Here is a 16,035-nt window from a genome sequence, read left to right as displayed (position 1 = left end):
CCTGATGAAAGATCATTCACAGTGGCACTCTGTCAGGATCATTCTGACTGTAAGATCACTGTATTAATCTGAATCCTTCTGAAATGTGCTGTGAATGAATGCTGATGCAACTCACTGTGGGAAAGCTGTTAATAAAATGAATCTGTGACACATGCAACACATTCACAGAGGAAGAGGACACAAAGGGAGGACACGCAGAGGCTGTGTTGAAGTCAGAAATCCAAATCTTTATTAAAAAACAGGCGGCGGTAACAAACAGGAAGACAAGCAGTCCATCAAACTGTCTACAGGGTCAAACATACAGAGAATTCAAACAGCAGTAAAAAATAACTGGAACTGAAAAACTTAAAGCAATGTGTGACGCAATAAAAGGAAGCAGCGCAGTATATTCACTGAATTATCATCAATTACAAAAGAGAAAAACAACGATTTCTAAGGATTCTTTTCTTAAATGCAGTTAGAGTGTGGCTGGTAAAGATGGAAACATACAGAATGTAAACTGTGTGAGTTTGTGAACTTTGTTAGTAACAAATGAGGTAAAAAAAAACAACCCCAAAACAGACAAAACAGAGAAAGAGGCTCTCAGTATTCATTCATAATTAGAAAGAAACATTCTGGTCGTGGATTTTTACAGTCTTAGTTCCGCTCGCTGTCATCATTATAATCATCATGATCAATGGTGAGGTCCTGAGGTGGGTGGGGCTGTCTCTGGTGATGTCACCATGAAGGAACAGCATCTGGCACGTGTTGCTGAAACATCCCAGTACACTGGTGTAGTTTCCTCTCCAGCTGTTTGACATGTGACACTTGAACATTAAGGGGAAGAAGAAGAAACAGTGTTAGGTCAGGTGACCACATGGTTTCTAAAGTAACTGACAGGAAGTAACCAGGCCGTCAGAAATGGATGGCATGTGTTTAGAGTTACTGGAGTTGGGTAACTCTACTTACCAAAAGCAGAAGCACACAGATGAAGGATCAGATGCTGAATGTTGCAGGAACATGCTCATGTGTGGTGGTCATTCAGTGCTGCAGGTTAGACAGTCCAAGACTGATATGCTGCCCATCTGAGAGTTTGAAAACACACATGCAAAGATTTATTTTGTGTTACAGTCAAAGTTGGATGTTCATTTTTGTCCTTTAAAAATGTTTGTGTATTTAAAAGCACTAACATTTAAGGATGACTTGGATCGTCTCCTTTAAAGGGGAGACAAGTGTGTCCACGGATCTACGTCACTTTACCTGGATGATGACTCCTCCCCCCTCACTCAGAAACACTCCTAATATAACCAAGCAAATAAATAATATTGAAGATTTACTTACATCATTACAAAAACATCAAAAACATCTCCCTTTGATTCTATTTCTGCATTCCTGCTGAACATCAGGCAACAAATATCTCAATAAATCACAGTAAAATGTAAAGCACATGTTTTCTCTGCTTTGTCTAACCTCTGCAGAGCCTCTGTCAAGAAAAACACATCTGTAAGCATAAAACAAATATACATTTCATAACACGTCACTGGACAAACCTCGGTCAGCTGATTTCCTCTGTGCAGTGCAGACGAACATCAGTCAGCAAGTCAAGGTGGTGAGATGGACTGGAGTCCTTTGTGACTCTGCTGGTTCTTCTGAGGAAACACCACCGTCTCTCCACACCGTCACCATCTGTGAGCACAAACTGCTGCTCTGCTCTGCCAGCATGTAGGAAATCACATATCACACACACAGGGGTGAAGAAACATCAGAGCTCAACTTTGGATACTTTAGATCTTAACAGATCAAAGCAGCTCTTAGTTTCAACAATCAGTGAGCAGACAAACAATGATACCAAACTGATTCTGTATGAATACAATATGGTATTTTCAATACAGCTGTCAAATTAATTTATTAAAACTAATACAGATATGCATCAACACTACAATGAGCGGGTGGAGGGAGGTTTGGAGTCTTCTCCCACCCCCATTCTCTGCGGCCTGCTGGAGCGGGAGGGCTAGTAGGAGGAGTTGGCCGTCCGACTGCGGTCTGGGGTGTGGGGCCTCCCTGCTGCTGCGGAGTCGGGGTGGTCTGCCTCTCCCCACCGCAGGGAAAAGGGTAACACCACCTGGGTCTGGGTGCAATTCCCCCCTCCAGGGGCAAGGGTACCTAGACCCGGTTTGTAGAGTACGCTTGGGGAGTGTGATTGTGTGTACAGCGTCTCTTTATGTCTGTCTCCACGTTGGTTGAGTGTGGAGTGAGTGCATATGAGAGCATGAGGGTGGGAATGGATGTTTGTGTCTGTGTGTGCCTGTATGTCTGTGTCTATATGTCAGGTTGGGTATCAGACGCCACCTCTCTGGGGACACCTCAGGCCCTCCAAGGTTTGGAGGCCTATCTCCACCCACCACCACTTCCCCTGCCGGTGGCGGACTCCCTCAGGTGTCGGTGTGTTGGTGGTTCTTTGTGTCTGGGGGTGGGCGTCCGGGTACACACCGGCTCACTCCTTGGCGGCCGCTTGTCGGGGCCTGGGGCCTGGGGCTCGCTCGGGCCCCTTTGGAGGTGGGGTGCCCCCGGCCTCTCGGCCTGGGGCTCGGTCACTCAGGCACAGCTGGGGGCCGGCGGAGCTCACGGGCGCGTCACTGCAACTCCCCCTGACTTCTGCTCCGCGGCTGCTGGGCGAGCCCTCATCTGGGACTCTCCTCAGCTCTTACTGGAACAGTGGCGCGGCTGCCCCTCTGTTGGTCTTCCATGGTCTCTTGTGTTCTGGGGGCCTCTGGATGTCTGGAGTTTTGATCTCCTCCATACCCGCTTCACACCCTGGAGGACAGGGCTGTGGCCCCCCCACACTCCCTAGCAGATCATTACATGGAGAAACCTTTGGAATGCAAGCATGCTGATCCACACAGGTATGCACACATGGGTATTCACAGACGCGGACTAAAGCTTTCTTGGCTGCTGCCTCAAAGCACACTGTGCGCTGTCTATCTTGCGTGCTGGACAATATCGTTTATTATTTAGTAAATATTGATATCTATGACTAGCTAGTTTATTGTGATGGTGCTTTGTTTTCTCTATTATTATGTTACTCTTTGTTGTTTGCTGTCTCCTCTGTTTGTTTTTTTTGTTTGTTTGTTTTTTTTTCTCCATACAGGTGACCCAGGAGTTCTTTTTTTTTTTTTCTCTCTCTTCCCCCCCCTTCTCACCGTCTCTTCTCCCCTTTGGTTTTCTTTCTTTCTCTCCCCCTCTTTCTCTCATTCATTCCCCCTGTCCTATTTATTAAAAAAAAAAAAAAAAAAAAAAAAAAAAAAAATGACAAAGGATGAACTGAAGCTCTGCCATCACGTAATGTCGCATACTGCTGTTTCTGATGTCATTTAGAAAAAGAAAAAAAAAAAAAAAAAAAAAAAACTAATACAGATATATGTATATATTTTTTTGATAAATTAGTTTGCTAAATTATAAGAATATATATTTTTATTTTTTTCATTTAACAATTGCAACTGAAAGAAATTCAATATTGAACAAAAATATATTGTCACATTCTGAGCATGCTCAGCACGCTGACAGACTTGAAGTTGCTACAGATTTTAAGAAGTGATAATTATAGGGAAGAAACTTCTCTTTTTCATCCGTTTAATCAAACATTTGATGCCTTAGATGTCTCAGTCCTGTAGCATTCTGCAACTACAACTAACCTGAGGCTTGGATTTGGCTGCAGGTGCCCCTGTACATCCTTCTCAGCAGCACACATGTGGGTACCATTTAATCCCACTTCTTCCTGAGCTTTGCTTCATCACAAGACCAAAGGTGGCATCCCGTGTCAGTCTTATCATCATCCAGAAGAAACATTTGAAGAAACATCATGGAGAAGAAACATTTACGCGCCTCCTGGTTTTGTTTTCTGATCCTGCGAAAAGACTGAGGACAACAAAGCCCAGAGAACACGAGATACACAACATCCAACATTCAGACTCAACAGCCTCCATAAATGAAGAGCACCAGGTTGGTTCAGTTATAGTAGATATGAGCATACTTCACATTACTGGGTATGAATAATAATGAGGAGGCAAACTTTGAAGATGCAGAGCATGATGTCCCATCATCAGACTGTAAACAAACATCCACCAGGCTTCTTTGTTGCCAAAATTGATGATTCTCCCATCAGGGATCAGTAGAGTGTATTAACCTGTGGTATAAGCAGCAGTCACTGAAATATTACTGTTTCAGATAAGAAATCTAGCACATAAAAGCCAGGGTGGGAGGGATCTCTGCAAACTGACTTACCTCTGCAAGTGTGAAGCTCAACAAAATCTGACTCTCCAGTCACAGACAAACAAAAACTCCAGCTGGGAGATAGAAAACGCTGTCTGGGTCTTGCTGGATGTTGCTGGTCAGAGTCCACACATTAGCAGAGTGCTTCTTGGTCCCACTGACCCATGTGGACAGTGACTGTGGAGAACTGTTCTGGAAAACAGAGAAGAGAATTAAAATAACAAAAAGCCAAACAGGATTTCCACAAAGACTCTCTTGGAATCAGCAATCAAAAAAATCACTGGTTCATATTTCAATTAAATATGAACAGGTTCCTTAAATGTACGCAGTTCAGACCTGATTTAATTTAATTTCCTTCACACAGCACATTCGTCCAGGCTGACAGGTAAACATAGAATTAATCTCAGGTAACATGACTCATAGTAGAGATTCAGTAAGAAAGATTGCAGGCTCTAATATTATTACCACACAATCCAAGGACACACCAACAGCTCAGATTTGTAGAACTATTTAAACAAATGTCTTCTGAATATTCAATTCATGTTCACAGTGGGAGGGGGGCTGTGTCGTGGAATTTTTTAAATAAAGTCTGCAACACAGAAAGAGCTGTGATCAAGCTATTTATTACTGCGCCAACACACATCAAACATCACAGTTCAGCCATGTCAGCGCTGCCACAGAGGTCGTGCTCCTGCTCCTTTATGCATTCCAAGGAAGAGGGAGGAAGTTAAACTGATCCTACCACACTTCACGTGTCTCGCTATGAAACCTAACGGATCAATGGTTAAGCTGTTTTGTGCCCTTGGCCTTATCAGCACCTGTAAAGGGAGTTGTTTTCTCAAACTGCTGACGCTGAAGTAAGTTCATCTAGTTTTAGAAACTTTCACTGAACAGTAACAGTGTCACAACTAAGCACATGCATAAGCACTTAAATACTTTAAATGAGAATAACAGAACATTTCTATTACAGAGGCTAGAGCCTGTCCCAGTAGTCATAGGTAGAGCACACCTGGACAGGTCACCAGTCTGTCAGAGGACTAACACAGAGACAGACATCAGAGTAACAAATCTATTTAAAATTAATGTAAGTTTGCTGCAGCTGTATGTATGAACATGTGTTTCTGTGCTCACAGTCCACCTCTCAGGAACCTGCAGTTCACTTTTAGTCTACTTTAAACAGACCTCACAAAAGGCTGATGTGGCTGGATCAGTAGTCTGATTTAAGTACGATACCTTTGGCCAGGGATTCATCTGTTGCATCGCTTCACTGCAGTCTTACGTATTTTCCCCACACCTGAATAAAAAATACTGATATATACAAATAACAGCTTCAGCTGATGCAGCCTGACTCAATCCTAAATGTTCAGCACACAGAGACACAGAGGTGCCGTTTAAAGTTTAGTGTTAACCTGAGTCACTGATCATTTGCAGTATTACAGAGTCTGGCAGTCTTTGCATGATGTCCACGTCACTGTAAGTTTCTAGCTGACTCTCAGGTGTGACAGGTGTGCCAGCAGGAAAGAGTAATAATAACCTGCATCCTGAGGTTTGTCATGCAGGATTAAAGGAGCCAGGCTTTGTTCACACAGCTAGGATTGTATTTTACACTGACCCTGGGTCAGTATAAGTATCATACAGTTTAAACGAAGCACTGAAACTTGCACATATTTATTATAGATGCACTGAAGCTAATCGAGATATTTGCTGTCAGTCTGTGGCTGCGATTAATCACTTTACTGAAAACTTTATTAACTAGTAACTTCATCAGTCATGACAGAAGCTAATATTTCTGTGCTAACATCGTTTAAACAGGAACAGCTTTACTCCAATATAGGCTAACGTTTACACCGTAACTTTAAGCTAGCACCATAAAGACGGTAAAACACGTAATAACATCTACAAATGCATCTTACAGCTGTTATATTAGCACTCGGTGTATTACTAACATAACCACATTAACATTACTGACACTCGCAGACTTTTAATAGTCATTCTATAAATGCTGTCCGTTTAAATGGTCTTACCTGTAAACACTGCATATCCACCGGATTCCAGCCAGAGTGGATTCTGGAGTCTTCCACGCTCCTGTTAGTGATCCTCCATCTGGATGGATGAGAACAACCTTCTGAACAATCTAGCAGGAGATGGCCCATATCTATGGGACTGGTTTGTGCTAATAACGCCCATTGTATGGACTGATAACAGCCGAAGCGGGTGAATAAAGTCACCCAGTAGCTAGCTGTGCCATTACCCAGCATACATCACTCCCTCCGTAAATGCAATAAACCATACAAAAGTATTGTTCTAACTGTTTTTCAGGTAGTTGTTTACATTATATAATTTATTGTGTTCTGTATACGTCCCTACAATGTGATTTGGAAAATGTCTAAATATACCGACAAAAGGCACTTCCGCGGACCCTTCACGTCAATTCCCGACGCGAGAGGGGTACCCTGTGCGTCCATAAGTGCAGCAGAGGGAGCCTGACCATGCGTCACACGTTTGACGAGTTGGGAGTGAGAACGTGTTGATTTTCCACCCTGATTTACAAATAAATTCTTTACAAATCCTACCATGTGAATTCATGGATTTTTTTTTTCACATTCTGTCTCTCACAGTTGAAGTGTACCTCTGGTGCAAATTACTGACCTCTGTCATCATTTTAAGTGGGGGAACTTGCACAATCGGTGGCTGACTAAATACTTTTTTGCCCCACTGTACATCTGGGGCCACAGAAGTAATTGGAACACCTGAATTCAATGATTTGGATGGGTGAGTGAATACTTTTGGCAATATATTGTATTACTGAAGGAGTTGTTATTGCTTCGTTACACCACAGAAGGGTGTAAAAGGGTCCCCTAAAACGAGCAGGTCTAGTAGGGGTAAACAGACCAGTCCACCTAGCAAAAGTCTAGAGACTGTGTAAAAACGTGTATATCTGCATGTAAGCAGGTACAAAACAGTAAAAAAAATTGACCCTGGCATATAGTGTATTTATTGGTAGCTGTGTTTATTTGTCATGAAGCTAAGTGTCAGCAGCTAAAGCTAGCATGTAGAGACCTCATTGTACTTTGCACATGTACCTCACTGTAATCACAGCGATATCTCTCTCTCTGTGTGTGTGTGTGTGTGTGTGTGTGTGTGTGTGTGTGTGTGTGTGTGTGTGTACATATATATTACCCTCATTCAACCCACCAGCAATATCAGCAAGTTTCTTACTGCAACTGGATGCCACATTTCTTTTGTGCATATATTACTCGTGTTTCAACAGACAGAAGTTGTCATCTCACCACCTGACAAATCTGCTTCACACCGAAAATAAGCAGATGCTGAAGGAGGGGACTTTTTGAAGAGTGGTACAACCAAGCCTCTTTTGCTGAACAACCAAATGTAGATATCCAATTAAAAGCAGATAGCGGATGTTTCATGGCGCTGTGAAGATAGAAACCTGCCTGGCTGACAGCAGACTAGTGCCAGGTGACTGACTTGTTTGAAGAGCAGGTAAGTGCAGGGACATATGGAGACAGATGCGAGAGTATCTGCAAGGCTGCCTTTTAAAACATGCTTCAAAGAGACCATAAGCCAGAAGGAGAGATGCGTCTTTAAATGGTCGCAGGCAAAGGGAGTCTTTGAATGCAGCCTAATTTCAATCGTGGAGATGCAGAGCTGCATCCAAACCCAGAATCTGTCTGTTAACACATCAAAAGGCAGAGCTGGCTGAAACGAACAAAAAAAAAAGCCCAGAGCTGATTTTATTAGAAACAGGCAATAAATTAAAATTGAGTCTTTCAGAGCTACATAAAGGTTTACATAAATAATCAAAATAAATATAACTGGCACTCTAAAAGACAAGCTGTTAGCAGGCGCTGCTGTTTGCGGCTTGGAAGGCGGGGCGGGAGGCTTTTGATTTTCTTTTTTTCTGTGAATCTGTCATCCTGACCTTTACTTCTTACAAAAACACATTACACACAAACACACACGTAAAGACACATACACACACTGTAATATGTGCACACACTCTTGCAGCTTTAGAGGTTATCCTCACATTTTCCCACTGACAGCTTATGTTCAGCAGCACCATCTAGTGGTGTCTCGAAGGTTTACAAAGGGAAAATGTTGCAGCAAAACTATGTGAGAGGAATGGTTAACTATATCAGGCTGCCAAATCTCTTCAGAATCAGAGCATTTGAACTCAAAGACATCACAATGTTGACAGATTGGATACATTTTCCTGCAGTTTTTGGTCTCGGTAATGCTCTCTTAACCAAGAAACACTCCTTTAATATTTTTATCAAAAGCAAAGGGGGGCAAATAGTGTCCAAAATAATCAACATCAGTTCAACAATTTAAGTTGAACATTTAATCTGCAAGTATTTTATCGGCTCCTTGCCATTTCCGTCGGCTCTCTTCAAGCGCTTGCAAAAACTTCCAGAAAGCTTGATGTCAGATGAATGTGGGAGAAAGTGCATTAAGGTCAGCACTCCTTGGTCATATTTAAATGAGATCTTGCAAAGCTTGGAGGTGAGATTGGGCTCATTAGTCTGCAGCATTATGCACAAAGATCAGCATGTCTTAGAAGAATGGATTGCTGTTTCCCTTTTGATCAGATTGCAGTGTTTCGGGTGCAGATGTCCAACTCCACAGACGGAGAAGCACACTTTACTATTCCGACCATGTCTCATTGTAGTCCTGATAGATTGTCTGCACACTATCATTTGTTCTTCTGTTTGTCGCCTAATAAGGACAGCTGCAAACCCTCTGCTAGTGCCATGTATCATAAACTAGGATTCACTGGTACTTATGGACTTGTTAAGTCAGAAGAAGACCGATCCCTGAAGGCCCCATCTTGTAACTCACAGGATTCAAATAATCCGATGCCAGGGTCCCGAGACACCCCCACAGGTCTTGTGGCCGTGCTCCGAAGGGTGAGAGCTGCACTGCCAACAAATTATTAGGGAGGCAGTTTTAATGTTTTGGTTCATCCTTGTATGAAGAGCCTCCGATTCCTCATTTTACAATCAAACAGTGCCATCTAGTGGTTGTGATACTTTGTTACAGAGCATCATGGAGAACTTAGAATATGTCACTCAAGTTAGGTTTTAATCACAGTCTGTGAAACAGTAATAGATTGTACTTTCTACACAGCAACCACACTGGTGTGTAACAACAGGATCAATATGTGTTTATTAAAAGATTTGCCTCTGCTGGCTGCCAGTGCTCAAGTAGAGGTCAAGTTTCTTCCTGCAGAGGGAAAAATAATAGAGTAAAGGAGTGTGTCCATAAAAGAATTATTGAGTATTAAAAGAAACTTAAAAAGAGCAACAACAGGAAAAAAGCATGCATTGTCTTGAAACACTGTTTCATTGGTGTTAGCCTGGCAGCATAATTTGTAAATTTGCACATTTGTATAGGATTTGTTAAAGCAATAATAAGATGGAATAGCTTGTTTTTACACCAGTAGTCACTGGGTTAAAACTTTTGACCAAATAAGTGCACCGCTTTGGTTTTTCACCTTTATAATTATGTTCTGAAGCTGCTCCTTACACAAAAAAAGAATGTAAGTTGTCAGAAATCACAGAAAAGAAGGTTTTGCTGTGTGGAGCGAGTGGCTCAGCAGATCCAAGGAACAACAGGTGTTGTGTTTTGCCACTGGTGGATTTTGTCTTGCTGAACATCACTAAGTCACAGTCTTCACAAATGTGACCTTAATACTTAATATTTCCCTTCAAGATTCTTTCATTCTATATCTAACACAACAGTTACCCTTTACAGTAGTGTGCAAAAGTCTTGAGCCATCCATATTTTTTAAAATATTTTGCTAGAAAATTTTTTGCTTTTCCACTCATTTTAAGGTACAAGGACTGGACTTAAAATGAGTGGAAAAGCAGCCAATGTCCAAAGAAAAACTTTGCAAGATCTCCAGAAAGGCAGAGAATTATAGTAGTCAAGACCACTTATAAAAAAAAAGAAAGATAAAATATCTGTCTGCCTTGCAAGTCTGGCTCCTTCTGATATGAGGGGAAGCTCAAGATTTCACAATACTGTATATTGTCCATCCATCCAGAGATTAGATGAGAAATACTTTCTTTATCCCATATTATAATAATATCTGGTAGATGCCTCTCAGCGTAATAGATGTATTGTATTGTAGAGGCTGATAGCCTCTTTTATGAAAGACTTCTTAATCCTTATCAACTTCAGAGTGCATCCCAGCTGTGATTGGGAAAGAAGCCTAAGAGAAATGCCACCTTAAAAAAAGTAGCTGGCATGTTCTTATTTGTATTATTTTAGGTTAAAGCTTTAATCTTTTCAAATCCCCACTCTAACCACACACACACACACACACACACACACATACACACACTGATAAATGTAACATGAGCTAAAACTTGTGTCTGGATTATTTATTGGTCCGGCTCTCATGCCCACACACAGTAGGAATTATTTATTAAAGGGCAAATAAGCACAATGAACAGAAGAAAAAAACCCAAACAAACAAAACTGTCAGGAACTTTTTAAAAATGCAGTTTTTTAATTGACAGGAAAACATCCTTCAGGACAATGGTTGGTCATCGCACATTAATTATCAACGATACAACAGAGTCCAACTGCGTGTCGAGCCTTTAAACACCATCCCGTCCCCTCCCGTTTTCCCCGTTTGAGGAGTAATGGCAAGGGGGCGGGGCTTATTATTGCAGACACATTGACTCTCCTCTGACAGACAGTACACATGCACCTCCTCCCCTTCTTGTAAGGCTTGAGGGGGGGTTTGGGGTGGGGGTGCTTGGGTCAGTCGGTGAAGGGTTGTAAGGGAAGGAAGGAAAGAGAAAACAAGGCTTCTGATTCATCAAAGTCAAGTTCTATCACAGTTTGAACCTTCTGCTGCTCTCTAGGTTCAGCCGTGTGAGGAGCGCGATCGCCTTCACCGGACCAGCTCGATATTAGTCAAGAAAATGAACCACTACGCTGATCAGTCCTTTACAGAGCATCAGGGCCGAGGCTACTCCTACATAAAATATACATCAGATAAATATTTTCACCATCACCAGTGTTCTACTATGTTTAGATTACCTGGAGAAGAAGTGGAAAAAAAAAGTTCATGTCAACATTAAATAATGTTGGTTCTTAAGAAAACAGAACCAACCAGGTTTCCATTTCTCTATATAAAACTGTATAAAGAGGAGCTCTGTTCTCACACTGTAAATAACCACCCAGTACTGCATTGGACAATAAAGAATAGGGTCGTCTAATCAGTATTTTATCAGATACCAATTATTAAGAGCCCAGTGCAATTAGGTAGTCGATCTACAAATGGAAACATCTGAAAATGCAAATATCAAAATCTCGAAAACATCCAGATGATTCTTTCCCAAAAGTTATTTTCTTCTTCTTCTTCTGCGTCTTCTTTTTAAACCAAAACATGCAATAGTCAAAACTGTTTCCTCAAAAACAGGATTTAAATACTCAGATCCAAAGATCTGCAAAATCGTAAGAACAATTATACAGTCACTCTACCGAACCGTGTCGATTAATACCTAAAACCTAAAACCTCCCGTTGCTGACGGTGTTGTGCAGGAAGAGGACAGGAAACGAGACGAAGCAGCGTGTTCAAGCACTCAAAAATGATTTTTTTTTTTAAAAAAGGATTTGAAGCAGGTGAATAACTAACTGTGGCCGTCTGCGACGTCATTTAGTGAGCTTTGTGCTCCTGTGTGTCAGAGCTCAACGAGGACTGGCACCAAAAGACCTATAGGAGCTTTACATTCTGCCTTTGCAAGATGGGAACATTTACTCGGGGATTGTTGGTGTGTGTGTGTGTGTGTGTCCCTTCCACCTGATTACACAGTTGCCAACTGTAGCTTTAAGGAGACCCTGTGTTTAACGGTGTCTAAAGGTGTTTAACACCAAACCTGTCTGTCTACACACGTGCTGCTCGGTAAAGGGGAAAGCCAAAGAGAATGTAGAAGGAGATTTATTAATTGATTTCATTCCTGGCTCTGTGTTTACAAAAGTTTTTGCAGACTTTCAAAGTAATTTATGCATCTGATGAATGTAAAAAAGAAAAAAAAAATCACCTCTTTTTTAATTATTTAGTACCCTTTGAGACAGACTGGGGGCAAATTTGCAGCAATTGTCTGATCAGCTGTTTCACAAATCTATCATAAATACTTGTTTGGTTGATTTTCTTTCCTTTTCATCTGCACAAACACGAAGAACGGAGCCTTACGTGTTTACAGATACGATATGGGAGCACTTTGGTTTTCACTCAGATTACTGAGGATTTGTGCATGTTGTGCGCTGACCCTCCCCCCCTCAAGAAATAAAAATAAAATAAAGACACCCTCCAAGCCAGCTGCCTTGGAAAAGGGTATCTGTACCAATGAAGCTTACAGGGATGCTTCAAGTGTGAGTGTGTGTATATGTGTGCCAAACCACACCGTGCACATAACAGAATCAATTACGTATTGTGCTCTGCCAGGACAGAAGGAAGAAAACGTTCAGCTCCTCGATGAAGCTCCTGGACGCATGGCCCACGTGACATGTGGCAAACCGGTGCGTCAGTAAACCGATGTGTCTGAAGTTGCGAGGTGCCGGTCAGTGAGGACAGAAACAAAAAGCAGAATGATAAATGGCTTGTCGAGTCCTCGGCAGAGGTGCGGATCCCTCTTCTGTTTACAGTAACCCCATCAGTGGGTGGGCCTGAGCTTTTGGAGAAATCTACAGTACCTAACGTCGCTTCCAGCCACACCCACACCAGCGCAGCCACACTCAGGGTACGAGTACTTATAGAAGCACGAACACCAGACAGAGTGAGAGAGCTATTCTCAATCGTCATATAAAAAAAATGGGTTTATAGCATGTATTAGCAGTTCTACAGTATGAATACAAGAGTGTGGCTGTTTTTATGTAATGTGGATGATAACTATATTTTCCACAAGTATATATTATTATTGCACTCTGGCTACACATATTTAGTAAGTTAGTTAGTTTGGTTGTCTTTAGATGTACAGAAACACAGGTGTCGAAGCTGATCCAGCTTGAAAACAGCACTAGAGGAGAGGCTCAGTGAAGCCATGATTCATTTCATTTCAATGAATCAAAGCAAATAAAAAATCTATTTTTTTCCCTGCCCTGAAATTTCTGGATTTTAAACTCCCCGCAGGGATGTGGCCCATAATAACGGCCAAATTTGAATGTGGAGCTAGGGCGCGTGAACTAATTAGCACATCTTAGTCAAATATATACTCACATTGCTCTTTCTATAAATGCTTCGCATCACTGAGCCCATACTCTTAAGACTGATACCTATTTAGACACCGGTTACATAGAAATCTGAGACAAAACTACAGAAACACATCACACACACACAAACACACACCCTCCCCCCCCCTTGTTCTCTTCGATCTCTTTTTCAAAATAGAAAAATAAAACCCGCTCTCCTCGGACCTCAGCTGGCAGGCTGAGAGGAGAGGGGCGCTCTCCTTCACGGCTTCCCTCGCTCTTTGAAAAGAGACATACATTCACAAGAGGACAACGGAGGAGAACAAACGAAACGAGCAAAGTTGAAATTCAAATTTTGTGTGCAAAAAACATTTTTAGATCTCTATAAAAATATGTGCATATGGATAGAGCTATTTTTACCTCACCAAATACAGTATTTTCCTTTATTTACACTGCACAGATACACAGAGAAACACACGCACTACAGCTCTGCCCTGCTCCTCCTCTCTGTCGTTTACAGGCGTAAGAACTACATGGCCGACTTCCACAACAACAGATTTGACAGTAATCGCACGTAAGAGAACTCAGACGCTCGCACACGCACACACGCACACATACAGAGTTCTGCTCTGATCAATGTGATCCGAGGAGCAGAGGAGGGGCAAGCAGAACTTCTGTAGAAAACCTGAAGTTGCATATCCCACAATTCCCCCCCTTACGCTCGCATTTCACAAACCTCTTCCCGTTAAAAGGTCAGAGGTTGTCAGCCAGACGCTGCTTCCTGATTGGCTCGCGCAGGTGAGGACAGTGTGTGAAAAAAAACTTTGGCTACGGAGTTAGGTGGCTTTAGTCCTGGTGTGTTATCTGCATTAGTCCCCGACACACCGCGTACAGTGAGCACTGTTTGCCTGATACAGCCTCCAGCTGTGGATCTGCTGTCCTTCCAGCTGGGTTTAAAACAAATGGATCCATTGTCTCTTATTCAAGTCTGTACCAGCTTCTCTCTGGAAAGAGTAATCAATGTCTGTTCATTATTCATCTTAACAAAAAAACAACTGAAAAGAAACACCTCTTATTCCCATCTCTGCTGAGGTTAGCCGAGGCGCCGCTGCTCCAGCCTCAGAGATTTAAAACCAGATTCACCTCCAGAATCAAACAACTGGTGTTTATTGGGCGGTCCTCCGATTCTTTGCACTGAATCCTGCGCCGCTTCCCAGTCTGCCGTCGAAAGGGGAAGAGCAGGTGGCCGTGTCGGTGTCTGATATGCCAGCTGATAGGCCGCTCATGTATCTGGACTGCGGTTGGTCGAAGGTGAACTGAGGGAGGGGGATGTGCCCCGCAGCAGGGGAGACAGGGCGTGTCTGTGAGAAAGGCATTGGGACAAGAGGGGTGTGAGGCTGGATAAAGACGTTCGGGCTGATGGGGATGTGTGGGTGTGTAGGCGTGTAGGCGTGGGGAGGGGTGTGTGTCTGAGTGCGTGTTGGGGTAGACGGTCGCGAGTGAGCCAGTGCCCAAGTGGGCGAGTTTGCTCGCAGAGGAACATGGACAGGCGTTAGCGATCTGTGCATTGGAGATTGCGTGTTTGCATCTGATGACGCGTCTTGGGCGTTTGTATTTGACTGCATGTGTGGCGTCAAGTCGTAGGAGGGTGTCCTGCGTCTCAGCATCGTGCTGCAATCAGATAATTTGGGGGGCGAGGCGGTTTCAGCGTGCTCCCTCTCTGAGGGTGGGTGAATGGATATACATGGAGGACTCATCTTCTTCTTTCTGTGGTTGCTCCTGACAGACTGCACCCTCACAGGACCGCCTTTCTCCAGCCAGTAGGCCTCCTCTGTGAAGTGTTCGTTAGAGCTGGTTGTTCCAGCCCTTGGGAGGCAAACCTCGATGGAGTGACGCCGCTGGTCGTCGGCGTATCCGGCATTCAGTGATGGCGGCTTGTCCAGGAAGCCCTGGTTGTCGATGCTGAAGCCTTTCCTGAAGTCCCGGTCCTTCAGTCCGGCTCCAAGCAGGCTCAGTGCGCTCCTCGACGAGGATGGTGGCAGCGGAGGAGGAGGAGGAGAAAAGGTGGAGGAGTAGGAGTCGAGGGCAGACGGCAAGGTGTACGGGGAGAGGGAGTGGCTGCGGCCCACTTTAACCCTGCTCTCCGTCCCACCTCCCTCCCCGTCCCACCACCTGTGGCCAGCAGAGCTGGTGATGTGATACACCTCCTCGTCGGCCGGGTCACAGAGGGAGATGGCGGAGGGCGGCCTTGGTCTCCGGAGGCTGGCAGGCCTCAAGGGGGCGCGGGGCGAGGGAGGTGGAGGGAGAAGCAGCGAAGGGGAGGACGGTGGCGGAGGAAGAGAAGAAGGGGAAGACAGCAGAGGAGGAAGAGGAGAAGGACGATAGCGAGGGAAGGCGGAGGGGGAGGAGGGAGAAGCAGGCAGGGGTGATGACAAGGAGGATGGATGAGGAGGTAGCTGTGAAGGGGACAGGGGGGGCAGATGGACTGAGCTGGTCCTCTCCTGTTGCTCAAAACCCTGAGACTCCACAGAATCAACTTTAACCGCCACCTGCAACAGAAAAGCA

The 16,035-nt window shown here is 43.7% G+C and overlaps 1 protein-coding gene and 1 long non-coding RNA gene across 11 annotated transcripts in view; both read right to left on the bottom strand.

The window, feature by feature from the left end:
* Positions 1–211: 211 nt before the first annotated feature.
* LOC308411597 lies at positions 212–6,674 on the bottom strand. 10 transcript variants are annotated; one of them, XR_013974413.1, is made up of 8 exons: positions 6,273–6,657; positions 4,261–4,440; positions 3,672–4,162; positions 2,470–2,826; positions 1,530–1,686; positions 1,170–1,277; positions 949–1,064; positions 212–806 (listed from the first exon to the last, which is right to left on the bottom strand). It is a non-coding gene; the product is annotated as an uncharacterized lncRNA (long non-coding RNA). The 10 variants fall into 10 exon arrangements; XR_013974415.1 differs by lacking the exon at positions 2,470–2,826 and adding an exon at positions 5,482–5,556 and having other exon boundaries at positions 1,530–1,691; positions 4,261–4,435; positions 6,273–6,631; XR_013974416.1 differs by lacking the exon at positions 2,470–2,826 and adding an exon at positions 5,482–5,542 and having other exon boundaries at positions 1,530–1,691; positions 4,261–4,435; positions 6,273–6,630.
* Positions 6,675–11,782: 5,108 nt separating this feature from the next.
* Positions 11,783–16,035, bottom strand: part of cacna1ha (calcium channel, voltage-dependent, T type, alpha 1H subunit a) — a 133,566-nt gene continuing 129,313 nt past the window's right edge. Inside the window, exon 38 of the mRNA XM_080905377.1 lies at positions 11,783–16,019. Within this exon, the coding sequence (XP_080761503.1) occupies positions 14,637–16,019 (1,383 nt within the window). The 3' untranslated portion in view covers positions 11,783–14,636. The remainder of the gene's footprint in view (positions 16,020–16,035) is intronic.

The sequence above is a fragment of the Rhamphochromis sp. 'chilingali' genome, assembly GCF_963969265.1.
Source record: "Rhamphochromis sp. 'chilingali' genome assembly, chromosome: 15".
NCBI classification, from domain to species: domain Eukaryota; kingdom Metazoa; phylum Chordata; class Actinopteri; order Cichliformes; family Cichlidae; genus Rhamphochromis; species Rhamphochromis sp. 'chilingali'.
This window is presented reverse-complemented; position numbering and strand designations above follow the sequence as displayed.